We start from the raw sequence: 22,233 nt of genomic DNA on the forward strand, positions 1-22,233 counted from the left end.
CTAGCCACGTTTTTATGTTCTTATCCTCAAAAGAAAATGATCTAGTCAATCAACTTCCATACATTCAGACACATGAATACCTCACTCGCAGGGCTTTCTATTTTCCAGTTTAATTCTGTCATAAATTTGGAATTATAATTAAGTTGCAAATTTAAGGTAAAATAGGGTGATAAAATTTAATGATCACTTATATTTCAAGTAGAATCTATTTCACTGAGCTTGGTTCCCTTGCTTTTCTAAGGCTTCTTGACATAGTCCATTGAAGTGTGCTGATTCAATTGGTTGAGGCCCTGCTTGACCCTAATACAAACTCCTAAAGCTTTGTCTCTGTTGTGACCTCACACTGAATTTAAGTCTTGGTAAGCCTCCTCACCTTTCGACAAAATAGAGATTTTAATGAACCATTAAGTGACCACACCCCGAAAGTGGTAAAGTGTTGCCCAACACCCCATCCTTCATAGTCACTCAGATTTTGTTTTATTTCTGTTATTGTTTAGAACAGTTTTTATCAGAAAAGAAACAGATACGTAGCGATTTGCCTGTGTTCTGAGGAATGGATTTTGGGAAGAATAAGTAGGTATGTATTACATTTTGGTTTCTAGAATTATAGAAGTTTGATTATAAATCTTGTGAGTCATCCTAGGAATGAGCAGGAGACTGAACTTACATTTTAGTTTAACAAAGCCTTAAATAGTCTATTTCAATTTACTAATTTACTTAAATTGGGACTTATAAAATGTACTTCAGTATCTCCCAAGCAAATTCCCAAGAATTTCTGTGGAAATTTAAGAACTGCTCTAACACCCTCTGGAGACCCGGCGCTAGGACACAGCACCCACTTGACTCTCACGTCCCTTCCAAAGTAACTCTGGGACTCTCAGCCATCCTGTCCTCGCATTTCTCCCTGCAATCTCAAAACTCTCCAAACCACTCTGGGGTCTGAAACTACAGGTTCTGGGCACCCTACAGTTAGGCCGATGTGATTGATGGCAAAACCACGGAAACTACCCATTTGGTCTGTCATAGTCCAGTTCATCACATGGTTGGCTACCAGGAGGACTGGCCATCCACTGGGACTATTGAGATGTCAACGTGCTCTGCTGTCAGCCTCTGCCAGGGCGATTTATTTGCCCATGTTAGTTTTTTGTCTTTGGCAGTTTTTCTTGCCCAGTTAATCTCCAATGATGTGTCTGCCAACTCCACACTAGAATTCTTTTCCAATTATAATACCCTTATATTAATATTTATTAGACTTGTTCCAAGAGAACTGAGAAATTTGAGTTCTATTTTTTTTTCTTAAAACACAACATACTGCCATATGCTGGCAACTCCATAGTAGCTGACATGAAGTCACGACTGTAAAAAAAGATTATCTTCGCCTTTCTGCGCTTCCAAATGCTTTTGCCTAAGCACTGTTTAGGCGACAAAAACAAAATCAAACACCTGTCCCTCCACTCCCAAAACATTTCCCCAAAATAAATAAAATCCTCCAAGTGGTAGGTTCCAGACTATTTTAAAAGCTATCTGGGAGAGAAATTAAATATAATTATGGGTCATCTGAAAAACAGCATGTTTATAATGTCATTTAATATCCTTTATGGGCAAAGGTTCTGGAATATCTTTGAGAAAAATATATTATTTTCTAAAAAACCATAAAACCATTTTTTAATTAAAGAATCTACCAGTAATTCATTCTAGTAAAAATACTGATACTGAAAGAAGTGCCTAGAAATATTTGTGATATTTATTATAAATCCTACAGATAAAATGTTTCCTTTTTCCTCTTAAAATAAGTCATCAATACTCATATGTGGCCCATATAATCAATTTAATTATTAACACATTGAGACATTTTCATTATATTTGATAGCTATCCAAAGATATAACAATTCCTTTAGTATAATCTGACCAAAATCTGAACTTAAAATCATGGTTGCCCATGAAAGAGAGGGAGGGTAAAAGAGAGGGTAACAGAGGGGGTGGGGTAGCGAAGGAGGGAAGTAGGGGCTCCAAGAGAGCAGAGACATTTACTGCTTTCTTCCCAGTGTGTAGCACCATGTCTGGTACATCGTAGGCGCAAATACGCAGTCAATGTGGGGAATCAATAGTTATGGAGGGTCTGCCAGGCACCAAAGCTTACATTCTTCTTATCCAAGTTAATCCCCTCCTATGAAGTCAGTATTATTATTGTCCCCAATTTATAGATATGGATATTGCCTCAAAGTGACTTAAAGATGGCATAGTGAAAGAGGAAAATAAATAAGAAAAATTATGTTCATAATCATCTAGTTTTATCTCATTTAAAACACAATGAGGAGTGAGAGGACTGTAAGTTTACATGAGAGAAGGGCCATGTGTGTTTCCAGATAGCCACTCTGTTAAGTGACTGTCTTGAGTAGCACTTTAAAGCCTTTCTTCACTACCCACGACATTCTTTCAGTGTGATTTGCATTCTGGGAAATCACAAAACAACCCTGGGAAAAGGAAGAAATCAATAAGAAGTAGTTTGGTGATTTTAAAATGAAAACAGAAAGCGACAGCACTGCCTCCCGCTACCAGCCATCACTAGCAAGGTGTCAGTCACTGAGCACTTTTCAACTACATAGAGGAAAAATGGATTACCTTTTATATCATCTAAAATGTTTCAGCTAATTTCCAGAGGATCAAAGAAAGGATCTACTTGTTCAATGTACCTCAAACCCACATGCAAGTGAGACTCTTCATGCCCCACACATTTCTAGTCAAAGACAATATCTTGTTTTTAAGAAGAGTAGCACACACAATATAACTGCAAATGAATGTTACACACCATACACATACACACACACACACACACACACACACACACACGCACACACGAAACAGAGCCAGACAAGGTTAAGCCCCAGTGAAGAATCTTGGCAATTCTCAGCTGCATTGTGAAAATTACCTTAGAATATGTTTGATTCCCTTGCGTGTGATTCTCAGGAGACTGAAAATGCTCTTCTCTCTGCTGCCCGCCCCCCTCAACATTTTAACCTCTTCCATTTCCACTAGTTGCCCCCCCTCCACATTACTCACTCCTTCACCTTTGAATACGTTCACAGAGGGAAGGAGAAGAGCGCTGGACAGAGGGAAGAAGAGAGTGAAATGTGTGTGTGTGTGTGTGTGTGTGTGTGTGTGTGTGTGTGTGTGCACAGGAATGACAGAACTTGGAAGTCACCCCCACCCTCCAATTTGTAAACAAAAAGTAAACCCTGGGACAGAGATAGTTGTTGTTTTCTAACAGGCAGACCATTGAGAGAACCAGGAATAGGCGTTATATAAATAAGACACTGGTATGGTGGCATTTATTTGCTTATTTAGTCAACAGAAATTTACTGAGTACCTACCATGATGAGGCACTGAGCTAGGTGGTGGACCATTTGGGAAAATGGAAGATATGAGACTTGCTTCATAGGCATGATAGCAAATCAAAATCCATTGTATAGTAAAGTCTTTATTTTAAAATCTAAACCACAGAGCTAAGTGAATTTGGGGATTTAACAGATATTTATTCAGTTTTATTGATTATTTTCCTCTTGAAATATTTTTGGCTAAGCTTCATGGTGCTATGTTCTCCTGAAATTGTTTTCCTTACATCTTAAACTTCTTTGCAGGATTTTCATCCTTAGCCTGTCATTTCTGTGTGGGTGTTCCCTAGGGTTCTGGCTTAAGTTTTCATCCCTTCATCTGCATATTTCCCTGGGAGGTATCATTGCTCCTATGACTTGTGGTATCATGTATATGGTATGAACACCAGACCTGATGACACCAAATTTGTCAGGTCCAGTTCAAACTCTTCTCGGCTCATATATAAACCCCTCTTCTCAACATTGAGATGTTTCAAGGCAACCAAGCTCAAAATATAAATTGAACTAATCAACTTCTCCTTATTTCAGTGAATAACAACCATCCATGAAGTTTCCCAATCGAGAAACCTAAAGGTCACGCTTCACCCCTTCCTTCTCACTTCCTAACAACCAGTCTCAATGTTCCATAGATTTTTATACCCTAAAATACATTAAGAAATCACCCACTCATCTTCATGCTTTCCACCACTACTCAGCCCAGGTTGCCATCCATCCATGGGAGTGTTCTCACAAATGATCTGCTTCATTGGCCGTCCTGATTTCAATCTTGCCTGCCCCCAATGATTTTACAGCCAATCGTACAGTAAAAATGAAAATTTGATCTTATTGTTGCCTTGTTTCAAATGCCTTAATCTTCTCCCACACGCCGAGGGTAAAACCCTAACCCCTTTAGGTCCTTCAGACCTCTGTGAACCTGCCACTCTCCTCTCTGGCCTCTGCTCTCTCAGTTACTGTGTTCCACCACACAAAGCTTCTTTCAGTTCCTTAACGATGACCCCAATGCGCTCTTTTACCTCAAGCCTTACCATATCCATCGCATTGCCAAAAGCTTTTATCTTCATTCCAAACTTGTCAGTGCTAACTCTTGGTTATCATTTAGGTATTGGATTCCTCCGGGAAGCCTGCTTGGACTGCCGCTCTTCCCCAGCTCACCCTTCTCACCATTAACCCCCTACACTTACCCCCAGCCTACCCTTATCTCCATCCAAACAAAGACAGATCTTCTTGTTATATGTTCCAACCATGACTTACCTAGCCGTCTGGTAGAATTTCAAAACATTTTATTATACATACCTGCTCCACGTTCTTTCCCACTAATTCTGGGGTAAAGGACAAGAAGATTTCCAGTGTAAGCATCTTGCCTTTGTATCCCTAGAACCTATGACAGTGCCTTGCACAGAACTGGTGCTCAATAAATATTTGTTTAATGAGTATATGGAGCACTTTTTAGTTACAGGGAACTGGAAAGGGTTTAGAGATAAACACCCATTACCCTTAAGGAGGGTAACATTCAATGCAGAATGTCTGTTACACATAATTTTATAATGACAATGAGTAAATAAAATCGACTCCAGTTTGGATACATGGGGATTTGCTAGCACTATAAATTGGAATTAAATATTTAGCTCTCCCTTCTGGGATAATCTAATCCACACTAAACACTTCCAGAAGACAGTTTTATGATTTTACATTACAGATGAGAAAATAGGCACCGCAAAGTTAATTGAGTTACTCAAGGTTACTCAGTGAATCAGAAGCAGAGATAGGACTTAAAACTCAAAAGTCGTCCATCCCCAGTCCTTAGGGTTATCATTTTTTTAAAAAATTGTTTTGTCTTTTTCTCCCTAAAATTTTATTGTGTGATTGCAAGACTTCAACCTACATATTTTAATAGATAGTCTTCTCAAACTATCACCTGTGATGTTGATATTTGAATGTGGGAAGTTGGGAATGTACGTACCTTTTGACAGATTTTCCTCTGGCTAGTCTGTAATATGAAAGGCGATGTGCACGCTGTGACTGTCAGTTCCTTCCTCGATCTTAACAGAGTATTAGTGTTAGGCACTAGCTGCCTCTACAAAGTGCCAACATTGAACTTTTCTGCTGTTGGACATCATATTGGATGATACCCTACATTTAAAATGCCCCAGTTAGCTGGTTGGCACATTCTATTGCACTCGGTGGACATTTTGGTAGAAAATGCTGCCAGTACTTAATAAATATTTGAGAAGCATCATAGGCTATTAAATTTAACAGGATTACTAGTTTCAACATTCATATTGTGAGAAAAATAAATGCAAAAAGGTTTGTGCTGCCATTTCAAAAGGCCAAATATGTACTAGGTACTCAATAAATATGTTTATATGTGGTATTCTGGGACCATTAGCAAACAGGATACATAACCAAAATGCCTCAAAAAGCCTTTACTACTTTCCCAATATACACATTTAATGTACATAAAAGCTTTGCTTTTTTATAATAACAGCTGTGCTGATAATAATTTCTCTGAGATATACAGGGTGAATATACACTTGAGATTTTTCCTAGCCCCAGACTAGATAAACCAGGGCTCTTTCTTTTTATACCTGAATATAGCTCAAGATGTTAAAGAACTTAATCTGTACAAAACTGGCTAACACAAGCCACTTTTGTTAGATATATAGATATTCTTGATCATTTTCAGATCAATTATACAATTTTATTTTAACAGATACAGCATCACATAGAAGAATCCCCAATTACAAAACACTTCCCTTGCTCTTTGGGCTTTGCTTAACCCATCCTTCACTTGCCAGACGCAAACCTCTTTACCCCTAAAGCATTTAAGCCAGCTTATTATATCAGTCCCCTAGTCCTGCCTCATATCCCTAGACCCAAGAAGAACTTTAAATGTCCAAAGTTATCTTCTGCTCTTAATCCAAAATGTTAACGTTAAGTGAATTGGTTCTGTCAATGTGAGAATAACAGATTATGTTTCCCCTAATAAAGATGGACACTTGAGTTACCCATTTGTAAGTCAGCCCAATGTAAAAGAAGGAGAACCTCTGTCAGATGCCAAGTTAACATCAATTGCTCATTCCTTGGAAATGCCAATTATAATTACAGTGCAACCTTTCAAACACCATTTCCCAATCCAAGAAATGTGGATAGATCCATAGTGAACTGAGAGGCATACAGGGTAAGTCTTAAGGTCCATCTATGTGATAATATTCTGGGCTGGTCACTGGCAGATAACACTCACAGAGTCAGAATACTTTTGACTTTCACTTGAATATGTAGATGCTATGAATTCATCCTCATTCATCAGTTCTGTTTTGGAGGAAATGATGTCGCAAAAATGTTGCTTTCATTTCCTAATGCTGCAGTTCCTATGAAGTTATACCACGGAATAAAGGTTCCTTTCAAGAGCAGCATGAAGGCTGAGCTGGCTTCTCGCTTTAGGAGATTATAAACGCTCTTAAACACTTCTACAGGAAGCAAATTCCAACTTGGATTTTAAAGTTCTGATGTATATTTTTACTCCGTGTGCCACAGTGGTCTGAATGGGAAAATATTAAAGGCTAACAGAGAAAAAAAAAAAGTCTTTATCCCCAGGATACCTGCCCTATGGAAGAATCTAGTTTACCTGCAGAGATTCCATTTCTTCATCTTTTCTGTGGCTCTCTTCCAGTAGATCTACAATAAGAAAGTAAAATATCCATCAAAACACAATGTAAAGATTGGTTGCCTCTTATTATCAAACACAATTCGGTCAGTGGCTTGTATAAACTGTTGCCTGGAAATAGAACTGGATGTTTAAGTGTGAGAAGCAACGTGAATGAAACGCCTCTCATCACAGCGGATGAGATGTGGCAGCGCTCCTGGCCCTGCCAAACTGACACTAGCTGAGAAACCCTGGCAGGTCCTGGCTCTGGTAGAGATACCAGAGAAGGAGACCAGTTCAATTACAAATCCAAAATCACACCAGCATTTTAGAAATTTGGTCCAGTGCTTATATAACTCAAAAATAACACAAATTTTTCCTTAAAAAAAAAAACCCTTTTTTCTTTTGAAAGAAAAATTAGAAACAACCCGTTTGCTCTTAAACTCCCAAGCCAAGTTCCACCTCCAGAGTCAATTTTTATAACCAAATTAAAATACCCCGGAATAATGGGTGTTATTAATGGAAGTAGGACACCACCTTAACAGTTAAGTCCATTAATTATCATTTCACACTGGAAGGGTGGGAAGCATTGAAGCTATATCCGACCTAGAGTTTGGCAACATCTCAGAGAGAACCAGTGGCTGGAAGGGGAGGTAGTCAACTGAAGAGAGTTCTGTCTAAATGCCTGCATACTACAATGGTGTCCCAGAGCCCTGCATTAATTTATGAACTCGCCATAAAAGTATATGTGCGTATACTTGGCAAGCAGGATTTTCTGCCTGCAGCTATACCACCCTGTGCTGTGATCTTACGAGATCTCACAAACTAAAGAGGGCTGGGCTGAGTCAGAACTTGGATAACGACTGGCCATAAACACCTACCGCAGTGCACGTTAATATTAGCATTTGCCTTACTCTGACTGATATAGCTTACCAAGAGGCTGTGCTGTATAAAAGGAAAACAGAACTTACAGAAATTATACACACACACACACACACACACACACACACACACACACACACATATTCCAGAAAGGCAAATGCTAAGGTTTTTAGTAAGTGCTACACTATATGCGGCAGGAAGCAATAATATAGTGGAAAGCCAATTATGCAAGTATATGTCTCAGCTGGGTGGGAGACACACTGTAACTTCAGGAGACCCGGAAGATGATATAACTGATGGTGATGACACCATGAGACTGGGTGGCCAGCAATCCTCTCCAGACACAACGCACTGGGATTAAGGATAAGAGGCAATTTAGCTCTGTCTCCCATAGGGGAGCTGACTTTTGCTCCCAGACCCCTCATAATCAGTTATGTCGGTCAAGGTAAAGAAGCATGGAGATGCATTAGAGTGGACTTTTAAAGGGGTTTCTGGTTAGCATATAAGGTTTTTTAGTTGTCTGGTGCAGAAACCACAGTGGATGTGGTAGATTAAGTGCCCTCAATCATCCCTTTTCTTGTGTCCTTACTCGTTTGCATTGTGACATTGTAGCTACTTCCATCAAGGGGTCACAAGCACTACTTTCCACATCTTGCATCGTGGCTGCTTCCTGGCTTGATGTTGTAAATAGAATAGAGCAAAAGGATCTTTGTGCCCATCTGTGCTGAGGCCTCACACGTTTTTCCTTTTCCACTTAGAACTCTGTCACTACCATCTGAACAAACGCAGCCCAGCTTGCAGAGATGACAAGACACACATGGTCCAGGACTCTTCCCACTCCAACTCACAGAATGGAGACCTAAGTAAATGGAATTTGGAGATAGTTTGGTGCCTAGTGCTTGCTAACTCATAGTAGCCAGTTGCTAACTGGACAAAAACACCTTTGGAATTTATTAGAAGGCTATGGGAGTAGCTAATAGAGACCGGGGCAGCGGGAAGGATCCAGGCTCTGGCGAGAATAACAACTGGTCTGGGTGGGTAGGGAGGCAGAGGGCACAAGCTAATGGGCATTTTATCCTGGGTCCCTCTCATCTTTGTCTCACTTCACTCAAGATGAAATTCTATAAAGATAAGAGCTAATGAGCCTAGCTTAGATCTCGTGCCTACTGCTTGGCTAGAGGAAAGCATGGAGTGCTTTCACAGATAATCCCAAAAGGACTGGACGAAGAACAAAAAGAACCATTTCCAAATGCAAAGTCAGGGTACTGTTAACAGAGGAAGGCAGCGTGGACAGGCCAAAGCAACAGATGGCGACTCCAACTGGTTTCGGTCAATTATGTCTTCAACACACCTCTCTTCAACATTTGTAAGATCACTGTTCTGTTCCTGCATAAAGTAGCCATTTTGCTATACTTCTTAAGGATATTAGGTGGTGCTCAAAGCTGGGCCCATTGTAATGAATTGCGTTGTTGAAGGGTACCATGAAGCTGGAATGATGGATAGCGGTGTCCATCAACCATTAAAGGAAGCTCATCTTGTTCCTCCGGAGTCAACTTGGTATGGCAAACATCACACACCCTAGCTAAAACTTACTGGACAAATAATGGATATTGCATCACTTACACAGCCAAACTCAACTCACGTATCTGATAAAATATAGATGGGAAGTTAAGTTTACCTTCAGAACTTCATAGTAGAGTTATTGCAATTAAAAATTATGTCCCCAGTCATGTTGCTCTTCCAACAAAGCTGACACCAATAGCAATGCTTGATTTTGGATGGCTGGACAAAAACAGCTATAAAAGAAGTCTTACAATTGGTATTTAAAATATCATCTCCACCAGGCATCATTCCAGCTTATATCAAGAGTAGCAGCGGACATCTGTGTTTATTTTTTTCTCTATGTCACATCCCTTCCCTGTGAGAACTTCCTGTTCCCTTGAGACCCAATGAATCTCTTTTGCCACAAAAGTGGATCATAACCCAGGCTGGCCAGTCAGAGTACCTTGCCTCCCAGACCATATAAACTAAGCAACAGCAGCAGGAATTCTTTTTCAGGCCCTCAAAAACTGAGAGAGAATCCCTCTCCTTTGGAAGCTGCAGGCTTATAGTACCCTGTATTTTCTATGATATAGGAGAAAGCTGCACAGTCCTGGCTAGTTTGGCTCATTGGATTGAGCACTGGCCTGTGAACCAAAGGGTTTCCAGTTCAATTCCCAGTCAGGGCACATGCCTGGGTTGCAGGCCAGGTTCTCGGTTGGGAGCACGCGAGAGGCAACCACACATTGATGTCTCTCTCCCTCTCCTTCTCCCTCCTTTCCTCTCTCTCTAAAAATAAATAAAGAAAACACTAGAAGGAAGGAAGGAAGCAAGGAAGGGAGGAAGGAAGGAAGGAAGGGAGGAAGGGAGGAAGGAAGGAAGAAAGAAAGAAAGAAAGAAAGAAAGAAAGAAAGAAAGAAAGAAAGAAAGAAAGAAAGAAAGAAAGAAAGAAAGAAAGAAAGAGAAAGAAAGAAAGAAAGAAAGAAAGAAAGAGAAAGAAAGAAAGAAAGAAAGAAAGAAAGAAAGAAAGAAAGAAAGAAAGAAAGAAAGAAAGAAACCCATACAAGAATGAAGTTGGCAAGAAGAAAGCAGAGCCAAAAAACAGTTATTTAATGATAAGGTCACTCCTGCCTGAAGCACACCTAATTCCTGGACTCATAACACTGCATTTTCTTTTACTTAAATGAGCTTTAGATGGATTACTGTCATTTTCAAAAGTTCCTGATGATGTGGTATTATTGAACCTTTTTATCTCTATTCAGAAACTTGAAGAACTTAAGAGTGGACAAGAACTTTCTATTCTACAGTGAAATGTTTCATCCTACAATAAACAGACAAAGACATGAGGCTCAAAGAAGGCAAATGGTTTGCCTGAGATTACCTAGACAGTGCTAGAGCCACAGCTAGGGCATTCCTCCTCTATCTTCCTGCCCCATCTATTATCTCATGCTCTCATTTTTACGACTCAGCACTTAATTATACTCCTTTCTATACTGTTATTCTAAAAAATGCACACATTTTGTATTCCTCTCACTTCCTAAAGGAATTCTCTGATGTCAATCAACTACCCTCCTTAACTACTATCTCACCAGCATTGCTACTTAGCTTACAACCCCCAAATTGCCTCTTCTGTCTATATCACTGCTCTGTGCAATTGCTCACTTGTTAGGTGCATTGTTGCAGTGCATGCATTTGGAATGATAAACAGAGTTATTAACCTGTGCTGGGAAAATATGACTACTGGGCATTGCTGAGAAGCGACTACTCTCCTGCACACAGACATAAGATGAGAGAATACAGATGAAACCTCGAGACAGCTGAAGTGACATAATGCTTTGACAACAACTGAGCGTGATTAGTGTACCTCAATATAATGAGCAATCTTGGTCTTTGTTCTTGACCAACTTTAGAACAAATCATCAGCATGGAAAAGCTAAAAGGCCGCTCTGTTCCCTCGCTCAACACTAGCATGTTCATGTTTTGCTTTATTATTTTCTGGTTTGCTGTTCAACACAAACAGCAATTCAACTACCATGCAAATTGCTGTGGCTCAATGTACTTCCATCAACATTAGTTAATGAAAGATTTGGGGGGGGGTTGGAGGGGGAACGCAGCAGTCCTGTGTACTTTCCTTGGACTGGCTCCAACTCTTTTTAAAGTCTGATACTAACTCATTATGATACATAGTCATTAAGAGGGATGGGGAAATCCTATTTTAAAAAGGACACCATGAATGAGAATGGAGGATCAATTTATTTTGTTTTTCTTCTACTTTGCACTTCTCCGGAACACTCAGGGTAATAGATCATGACCGTGTTTTTGGCTAAGACAGACTTGTACGACTCCTTTGCAGTCTTTACAACTAGTAGTCTGGCTGTTCGAAGGAGATTAGACACTTTTTTTTTTTTATGTTGATTCTGGTTCCTGGTAGCCAAGGAGCCAGACAGGTTGTTGCTTAGTCGGTTTACTTTTAAAAGGAGAATCATGTCCAGGTGTGCATGAACAACACACCCATCTAGGAATCTGACCCCTCACAGAAAGGTTGGAGATCAAGTTTAGAAATAATTTCTTTTTCCTTTAATCTTTACTATTAAAAACAAAAAAAAATCTCATCCAGGTCCTGGCTGAGTAGCTCTGTTGGTTAGAATGTTGCCCTGATACGCCAATGTTATGGGTTCAATCCCTGGTCAGGGCACATACAAGAAGCAACCAATGAATGCATAAATAAGTGGAATAACAAATTGATGTTTCTTTCTCTCTCTCTTTCTAAATTCATAAAAAATATCATCCATACTATAAGTCAACGCATTTGGTACAGAGAGAAAGGTATAGAAGCAGGGCTTCAAACACAGCAATATTCGTACCAACAGCACTGGACAGAGTAGCGCTGGTAGCAGAATACGATGAATTCATGATTGCAATTTAGGGAAAAGCATGTAGGTTCTGGCTTCTATACCTCAGTTAATAATTCAGTACTCCTGTTCAGTGTTACTCTACGGGTTCTGACATTTATCTAAAACAATAGGTAATGTAAATTCTCAAAAGAATTCAAAAGTCTTTGAAAAGTAAATGTGAGCTATTCTGTGGGTAGCACTTGTGGTATATTGAGGTGGATAAAATTAAACAATGTACTGTAACCCTTAAGAGGTCAGGAACAGACCTAGCCTCCCACAGTTGTATACTAGATATCAAGACAATAGCTACACACTGAAGACTACGGTCCATTTCTCTTTTTATTCCTTGGTTCCCCAGTTATTAGAAACATTGGCAGTTTAGGGACAGAAGAGACTGTTGGGACTGGGGTTTTTACATTTCTTTAAAAGAAGTATAATTTTGTTATGAATAAAATCATACACACTTTCAAGTGTATATTATAAATACATAGTTTAGAAAATAGAAAGGAAGCTGCTTTGGTGGAAGCAAAGTTGGAGGGCATGAGGCCCAGCCTGGTGGCTTTCCCTCCTCTCCTGGGGTCGACCCTGTGGCATCATGGTGGGGCTACAAGGCTCCCAATTATGCTGATTGAAAACTACTGATCTACTCCACCCTCCTCACATTTTATAGATGAGGACTGAGCTGCGACAGATCAAAAGGCCCTGTCAATGCCACACAGCTAGTGAACGGAAGTGTATGAACCTGAGCCCAGGGCTTCTGAACTGGACAGGTGCCGATACATTTTTACAAAACAGTGACCGCCCATCTTTGCCTTTCAAGATTTGTATTGAAATGACACAGTATTCCAACCTTGACCACAAATGCCTATACATTTCTGATGCCTCCCCATACCTAAAGGAAATTTTTTGAAGCACTCGGGTAACATCAACAATCTGGGAGGAGTTAACGGCTGCCACAGTGAAGTTCTTCAACTTGAGGAGACAACATCAAAAGATGTGGCTTTGATTGCCCTGGTTAGAGCATCACCCCAAATGCCAAGGTTGCAGGGAGGGTCAGGGCACAGACAAGAAGCAGCCAATGAATACATAAATAAGGGGAACAACAAATTGATGCCCCCCTCTCTCTCTCTCCACCCCCTTCCACTCTGTCTCTAAAAATCAATTAAATTTTTAAAAATTGGTTCTGATGAAAAGCAAATATTTAAGACACTTGAAAAGGCAGTTGCTTTGGGCAAGCTGTGTTCAATATACAGAATATCAAACACACACACACACAAAATATTGTTTAAATGAATAACCGACAGTTGAATAGTTCCTCATCGTACTATTTGTCAGTAAATGTTCTTTCTATATTCTATTACACTACTAAAGGTAAATAAAATAAATAAATAATAATATGACTCTACATTAGCCAAAATACCTCAAAAATAATAAAATGTATTGGTTCTAAATTAATATATATTAAACACTTAAAACAGTGTCTGGTACATAGTAAGAATTATATATATTGTTTTTTATTATTGTTTTTTAAAAATTACCCTTCAGTATGCCTGCTAAAACAAGGAAAATGTGTGAAAAATAATCAGCTACATTTTAAAACAAATAAGAAAAAAAGCCCTCAAGTATACTGTTTTCATACTCACCTATGATTGGTAGCTACATTTTTTAGAACTCTGCCATATCTACTGCCACCCACTGGTAATATCTGGATATACCACAATGAGTTAAGAGTTTTCCCATCAGGCCTGACCACAGAAAACACATAGGTTAAAATGAAGAACAACATTAAAAAGTATGGCTATCCTCTGTGGTTTGTCTCAGACACTGAAACAACATACTGGTCTACAGATGGAGCCCAAATGACCCCATAAATGAAAGGTTTCTAATCCACTGTCTGTCCTTTGGGGATGTGGTAAAACATCCAAATACAGGTACTCATATTTTATTTGATGTCAATTCATTTCTGGTGAAACTTTCCATCTTGAAAACTTAGATTTAAAACCTCATCTCCACCAAACTGCTACACTACAGAAAACAACACAATAATCTACCCTGTCCCATCTCAGCCTCGGCTCTGGCATGAAGAGACACCAAGGTACAGAACAGAGCTTCTGACTCAGCCAACTATTACAAGTTTTGGCATTTCTATTAGCAACAGTAGCAGAGAAAATAAGAACAGATTTATTAGGAAACAAGTCACTGTCCTAAGCTGGTTTAAGGACTGTCTTGGTCAAAGGACCACACGTGACAATTAGCAAAATGAACAAGAGAATTTTATGATCTATTGTAAACACTACTTCAAAAATGTTTCAAAGGCTCAAATCTAGACATAAAATCATGTTTCTTCCTACATGCACTCTGTCTAATTGTGCTCCTCTATGAGAAACTTCGGCTTTTATTTAAATTCTTTAGATTAGAAGGTAGTCTTTCATGAACTTTGTTTTGGTTCTAGACTCATAAGGTGCAAGTAGGCATTTTTGGTCCTATAGAAGTCCTGCCTATTTGGCTTGTTCTTCAATCACTGTTTACGGAAGCTACAAAATCTTGTACTTGTTTCCTGATGTATCTGCTATTAAAGCAGATCTGGGCTTCGAGACCTTTTAGATTCTCTACGTCTACCCTAGAACTACTCTAAATACATTAGAGACAAAGTTCTAAAAACCAAACATGAAGGACTAGTCTTGAAACCAGTGAGAGAAAAACATACCTTAGGTGCTGGGGAAAACAGTTCAAATGCTAGAAAATTTCTCATTAGAAATCACAGCAGCCATAACACACTTTTTAAATGCTGAAAGAAAGTAACTGACACTTCAGAACCCTCTACATAGTGAAAATAGCTTTCAGAAAGGAAGGTGAAGTCAACACATTTTCAGAAAAAAACAGTAAGAATCAAAAATTTTTTTAAAAAGACTAAAAATTTCTCTAAATAAAGAACAATAAAAAACATCTTAGATGATCATGAATCAAAAATATGGAGAAATCCAAACAATTTCCCTTCTCCTATGGAGTTTTAAAATTGTTTGATGATTAAAGCCAAAAAATTTAACATGATGTGGTTTTAAATGTGTATAGAGGAGATGTTTAAGAATTATATTATAACATGAAAAGAGAAAGTTTCTACAGTTTAAAATGGTAAAATGGCAATATCAGTAGACTGTGATAACTACCTATCTTTAATCTAATGCTTAGAGCAACCACTAAAAAATTTACCCAAAGAGATGCATTAAAAACACAATTGTTAAATCAAAATGGAATTCTAAAAATTGACCATATAACTCACAGGAAGGCAGGGGGAAAAAAGCAGAGAAATTAAAAAACAACAACAACACATAAAACAAACAAAACTGGCAAACTTAAATCATAACATATTAATAATTACAATATATGAAAATAGTCTAAGTATACCAATTAAAAGACATTGGCAGAGTGGATTAATGATCAGTCTGCCATTAATCCATGACATGACCCATGGAACAATTATTTGCTGTTTATAAGAAATTCACTTTAAATATAATGATATAGGCAGGATAAAAGTGAAAAATGGAAAACACACCATGCAAAAAATTAATGAAAAAACCCCAGAATGATTTTGTTAATATGAGATAAAGTAGATTTCAGCATAAAAAAAGTTATTAAAAACAGAAAGGAGCATTATATAATGATTTATAAAGGCTAATCTTCCAGAAGAAATAACAAGCCTATATATGTATATACTATTTAAAAAGGCTTCAATATATGCGATAAAAAAAAGTAATATAACTGGAAGGAAAAATAGAAAAGTTTAAAATTAGAGTTGGAGACTGCAACATCCCTCTCTCAACAATTGATAGTGCAACTAGACAGAAAATCATCAGGCATATATAGAAGCATAAATGTGTATAGCAGGAAAGCCTGTAAACAGTTAGAAACTAAACACTTATAAATAATCCATGGGTCAAAGAGAATGTCTCAGAGAGAAAACATATCATAACTGAATAAAAATGAAAATAGAACATATTAAAGATTGCAGGGCACTGCCAAAGCAGTACTGAGAGGGAAGTGTATAGAACCAAATGCATGCATAAGAAAAGAGAAAAGGTCGTGAATGAATACTCTATGCTCCCACCTCAAGAATATAAAGGAAGGAGGAGGAGAAGGAGGAAGAAGGAGGAAGATGAAGGAAGAAGAAGGAAGAGAAGGAGGAAGAGCGGGAAGGGGAGGGGAGTGAAGGAGAAGGAGGGGGAGAGAAGAAGAAGAAGAGGAAGAAGAAGAGGAAGAAGAAGAAGAAGAGGAAGAGGAAGAGGAAAAATATCTCAATCCTAAACAACAGAGAAAGAAATAATAAAGGTAAGAAAAGAAATCAATGACAGTGAGAACAGGAAAATAATAGAGAAAAATCAATTAAACAAATAGCTGATTCCTTACAGTTCAATAAAACTGAGAAATTTTTAACAAGAGTAATGAGAGACAGACAGACAGAGAGACAGTGAACAGACATCAGGAAACTACCAACAATAGGAATGAAATGGTGGTATTACTACAGATTCTGTAAATATCAAAAGGGTATTAAGGGAAGACTATGAGCAATATACAAATTTGACAGTTTAGATGAAATGTACCACTTCTATAGAAAGCACAAAGTACCATGAATTACCCAGTATCAAACATACGATTTAAAAAGCCCTGTAATTATTAAGGAAATTGGATTTGTAATTTTAAAACTCCTACAAAAAAGAAAATCTCCAGGCTTCAAGTTTTTACTAGTGAATTCTACCAAATGTTTACAGAATAAAATTAATTTTACACAATTTCTTCTAGAAAACAATAAAAGGGAATACTTCCCAATTCATTTTATCGAGTTAGTATCAACCTGCTACCAAAATTATACACAGTTTTAAAAAAAGAAGAAAAAGGAAACTGAGGCTCCTTCTTTAACATAGGTGCAAAAATTCTTAACAAAATATTAGTAAATAGAATTTAGCAATATATAAAAGGAATTATATATCATGACCAAGTTGGGTATTCTAGAAATGTAAGGTTGATTTAATATAAAAAAAAAAATCAATACAATCCATCATCTTAACAAGCTAAAAAAGAAAAATCACATCATCATATCAATTGATACATAAAGAGTATCTGAAAAACTTTTATCACACATTTATGATTTTAAAACTCAGCAAAAAAAAATAGAATGGAACTTCCTCAACTTGATAAAGAGTACCTACAAATCCCTACAATTAGCATTGGAACGTTTTCCCCTTAAGGTCAGAAATAAGGCAAGAATGTCCTCTCGCACAATTTTTATTTACCAAGGTATCAGTGCAATAAAGCAAGAAAAGAAAAGGTACACAGCTTAGAAACAAGGAGATAAAAGTATTCCTGTTTGCAAATGACATCATTATCTTCATAGATAAATCCTAAAGACTCTATGAAAAAAAAACAAAAAATCAAACAAACAAAAAAAATAACTCCTAGAATCACTACCTTTTATTCTAAAAGAATAAATGGGGAGGAAAATCGGGTACTCAATTTCTAAATATTATATAGCTACAGTATCAGGACTGCATGGTCTCGTTGGAGGTATATACACCAGATCAATGGAACAGATAAAAACCCAAGTATAGAAATGGAGAACAGATTCGTAGTTGCCAGAGGTTAAGGATGAAGTGGAGGTGGGAAGGAAGTGGCTGTGACTTATAAAAAGCAACACGAGGTGTTTTTGTGTTGATGGAAATATTCTCTTTCTTGACTCTATCAATGTCAATACTCTGATTGTGATATTGTACAATAGTTTTGTAAGACATTTTTATTAAGCGGAGTAGGTAAGGGAATCTTTATGTATTATAGGTCCTCTCAGTATTATTTCTTACAACTTCATGTGAACAGAAAATTATCCTTAAAATAAAGAGGTTAGTTAAAAAATTCAGGAGGACTGTGGACAAAATGACAGAAAACAGATATTAAAAGATAACTGGTTAATTAATGGCTTTTTAAGGTAAGTTCCTCAACATCTTCCCTTTCCTATTCATCCTCATGGCAACTGCCCTAGTCCAGAGAGTCATCTTCTCTTTTCTGGACAACTACCATTACTCATATTCCTAAAGCAATGTATATGGTTTGATGCTCTGCTGCTACTAAAATAAAAGGGAAAAAAAAGATACCCCTGGACATACGGAGGAACATAGAGCATGATCTTTGGTGTCAGTCACTTGGATATATAACCATACCATCTCTCCTCTTTCCTCTACTCGAAAATGTGGACAAAAATGGCAACGTTATAGGATAGTTATCATGATTAAGATAAGGTAACTAACCCTTTCAATTAATAGTGATTATAATCATAATTATTATTTCATCATACCTGTATAAATATATGAAATTATAATTACAAACATAAATAGTGTTGATAATTAGGGAGATCTGCTTTCTCTCAGACAATGCATTTTGAAGACTGAGATTCTATATTATTGCTTCGCTCTCCTCATATCTTACAAACTAGAAATTAAATCCTTCCTTGTTGATTTGAATTCATGGGAAACAATATAGTGGGATGCTGTAACGCATACAGTGCAGTTTTTATTAAATCCAAAATGGATATTCTGAGGGGAAAAGTTGTTTACTAAAACTTTCAGAAAGGCAATGATAGCTTCCAGTTCTGTACATTCTATTTTTAAAATGTACCTGAAATTCTAGCTGTATAACTCCACTAGCATTCTGCCTGTGTTCCTTCTCCTCCCCGTCTCTCCTAACACTCAACCATTCTCCCACGTACCCCTGAGTTGTGAATCTAAAACAGATATGTTTGTGTCGTTTTTTTTTTTTTTTTTTTTTTGCTTTGAATTGCTTGTAGTGTTGGATTCCATCTGTGCTGCCATAAGTGACTGACTGATGACAGCTTCCTGGAGTGCGTATGGTCGATATTGTAGGGATATACCTGAACTAAGTGGGAAGAAGTTCTTATATTGACTTTTGATGTCCGCCATGGATATAGGGGCAGGAAAGAATGGTGATATGTGCCTGGAACTTCCCGTGCTGAGACAGATAAAGTCCAAACTCCTTAGAATGTCATTGATAAAGCATCTGCCTACAAACTTTCTTCCAACACCATTAATTTCTGTCATCACTGCATTATCTCCTTCATTATCTGTGATGCCCTTCCTGGACTTCACTAAAAAGAAAATATCCAACCACTCTTCAAATCCCAGCTTAAAACAAATACTCCTCTGTTGACTTTCACAAACCATGCCTTGCCCAAATACCACACATATTCCTAGAGATATTGCTTCTGCTTCTGGACCCCCAGTGTTTCGTTTGTATTTTTACTACAGTGTTTATTCTATTATAGTTCATTGTTATATATTTGAATCTGTTACTAGATTCAAACTCTTTGGAAAGTATCAATTTCAGGAGCTTCAGCTCAGAATATAGTATATGCTAAAGATACATTTACTGAGTAAATACATTTTTAATAAAATAATAAAAGCTAAATTTCTTTCTTATGTTCATATAGTAAACGGAGCAGTGAGAAGAGGAAACCCTTACTCCTACTTTGCTCTGCTCTGGTGTCTACATCTATACCTGATACCTGGAAAGCTGGAAAGGGCTTGCTTGCCATCCTGAGCTGATACAGAAGCATCACCACAGACTTCAAGAAAAGAACATTAGATGACAAATCAGATGATACAAAATAGGTAAACACTACCGGCATTTCAAAAATGATCATTCTAACTACAGTTAATTTTTATGATACTTCACATTACTATTTCTATATTCTATCCCTTCTAATCTTCCTGAAATGATCGGGACTTCCCAGTCTAACAGCACTTACCCTTTGGCAAAAGTAATTAAGAATCTAGTCAGATTTGAAAACTGTCAATTAGGACAATCATGGCAAAGCCCATAACACTACAAGCCAATCAATAATGCTCAAGTCAATGGCCAAGTTTCCACCAAGTGCATTCAAAGACGGCATGGTTTACTCAGCAGGTGGAAAAATACGGGAATGGGAGGAGGAGACCCAGGTTCTCATTCTTCCTCTGCTATTAGTAAGCTAATAAGATTTGTAAACACAGTTACTTAATCATTCTTGGCCACAGTGATCAAATCAATAAAATAATAGAAGTGGAATAGATTATCGTGAAGATCCTTCTAGCACTGAAATTTTAAGCACTGTTCTTTGGTAGGTTGCTTGCTGCATAGTCTTAAATGTTAGTTATTGTGTGTTAGTTGAGTGGCTCAATCTGTACCAGTAACATTATTCATAATTAATATGGATGACAATCATCCCCCTAAAACTTTTTAGAAACTCAAGCAAATTCTCACCTAGTTTAATTAATTATTGTTAAGACTGTTTATAGATAGTAAGGACATATGAGAAATTCATTCTCATTCACCTCTATTATCTATCTGTTTTCTTTTATAGTCAGGGTAAATATGCTTAGATAATTATAGATCTTCCCTTTTAATTCTTCAAATTTCACAATTACAATGATTCTTCTATTTCTTCTTATCCAGAGCCCTCTTTAAATTCCAATAAACAAATCAATTGTTGTTTCATCTGGATGCAGAAAATTAGCACAAATGGATTTTCACACAAATGGATTATATAACACAAATATTCTTATTTGTCAGATCAGTTTCTTTTCTTGTCAGTGTCGAGGCAAAAAAAGACCAAGAATGTTCTCAAAAGACAGCTTTCCTCCAAACCAGCACCAGACGGAAAAGGCTGCTCATGACTAGGCAAGACTGGGATTTTGGTGGGTTTAGTCTCTTACCATTAATGAGAAATAAGAATGTCTCATTTAAACAGAAGGGACTGAAATATTACCCAATTAACTGGTGATAAAAAATAAAAGTAAACCAAATAGTTTCCAATATAAGATTAGCATGAAAAGAAAAATTTTAAATGAGTGTTTTCTTTGGTGTTATATTCCAATGGCAAACGGTTTTCATGGATAATCTCATGGGTCATTGCTTCCATTAATCAGTAACTTTTGCTAAACATAAAAAAGCCTCAAGTTATTTTTTAATAGTGATTACAACTGCCTAGTCCATTAACAAATTGTCACATTAACACTGGACATATTGTACTCCCTCTCTTTAAAGGTTACTCATTTCATTTTCATAGATTTTAATTAACTTTTCCTTTCCCACTGGATTGATCATTTAACAGCAGAGGCCTCTCACATTTTTGTGTGAGTGTGTATCTGCAGCATTTCGACTGAAAAAGAGGTCCAGAAAATGCAGAACTGTGGGTTCCAAATTAGATGGTGGTGGTGACTTGTAGATATATTATTTTTAAAAGCCAGCCTCTGTGAACTCCACTGGTAACTGACTGAATCAACTTCTTGTTGCCACAATGCTTCTGGAAGTCTCTAAAATTCCTCTCTCCATCAGCAGCTTCTTTTATTTGCATTAGCTAGAAATGGTATATATAATCATAACTGACAGGCTAGAGGGAGTTCAGGCTCATAAACCAGGGAAAAAAAGAAAAACGCTCATTATTTTGGTTCCCTAAAGTAGAAAGTGGTATCTTTGTTTGGGAAACGGGAGATACTGTCCTTGTGACTGACAGGTCCGGCTGCCTGCAGCCACGAAAGCCGATATGCAAGGGGCAGGTGCTGACGTAAAAGAGAAAGTGGCTTATTTGCAGATGCTGGCCATCTGGAAGATGGGGACTCATGTCTCAAAGCCCATCTCCTCAGTAGAGGCAGAGGTCTTTGTAAGGACAGAGAGGGGAGCAGAACAAAGAGATCAAGGGAGTGGGTTGAAAAGTTCTCTACATGCAGACAAGCAGGGTCCATTCTGATAAGGCAAGTGATGGTCAGGTATACGTCATGCTGGTTAGTCACCCTGGCTTCACGCCGTCCCTGGAGTGCCCTACCTACCCAGTTACCCTGGCTGA

At 37.7% G+C, this 22,233-nt stretch overlaps 1 protein-coding gene across 1 annotated transcript in view; it reads right to left on the bottom strand.

The window, feature by feature from the left end:
* The window catches only part of CEP128 (centrosomal protein 128), a 353,412-nt gene that overhangs the window by 65,058 nt on the left and 266,121 nt on the right, over positions 1-22,233 (bottom strand). The window contains exon 19 of the mRNA XM_090271263.1: positions 7,018-7,067. Coding sequence (XP_090127389.1) covers positions 7,018-7,067 — 50 coding nt within the window. The remainder of the gene's footprint in view (positions 1-7,017; positions 7,068-22,233) is intronic.

Source organism: Furipterus horrens, unplaced genomic scaffold (assembly GCF_987537825.1).
Source record: "Furipterus horrens unplaced genomic scaffold, mFurHor1.1.pri manual_scaffold_3, whole genome shotgun sequence".
NCBI lineage: Eukaryota > Metazoa > Chordata > Mammalia > Chiroptera > Furipteridae > Furipterus > Furipterus horrens.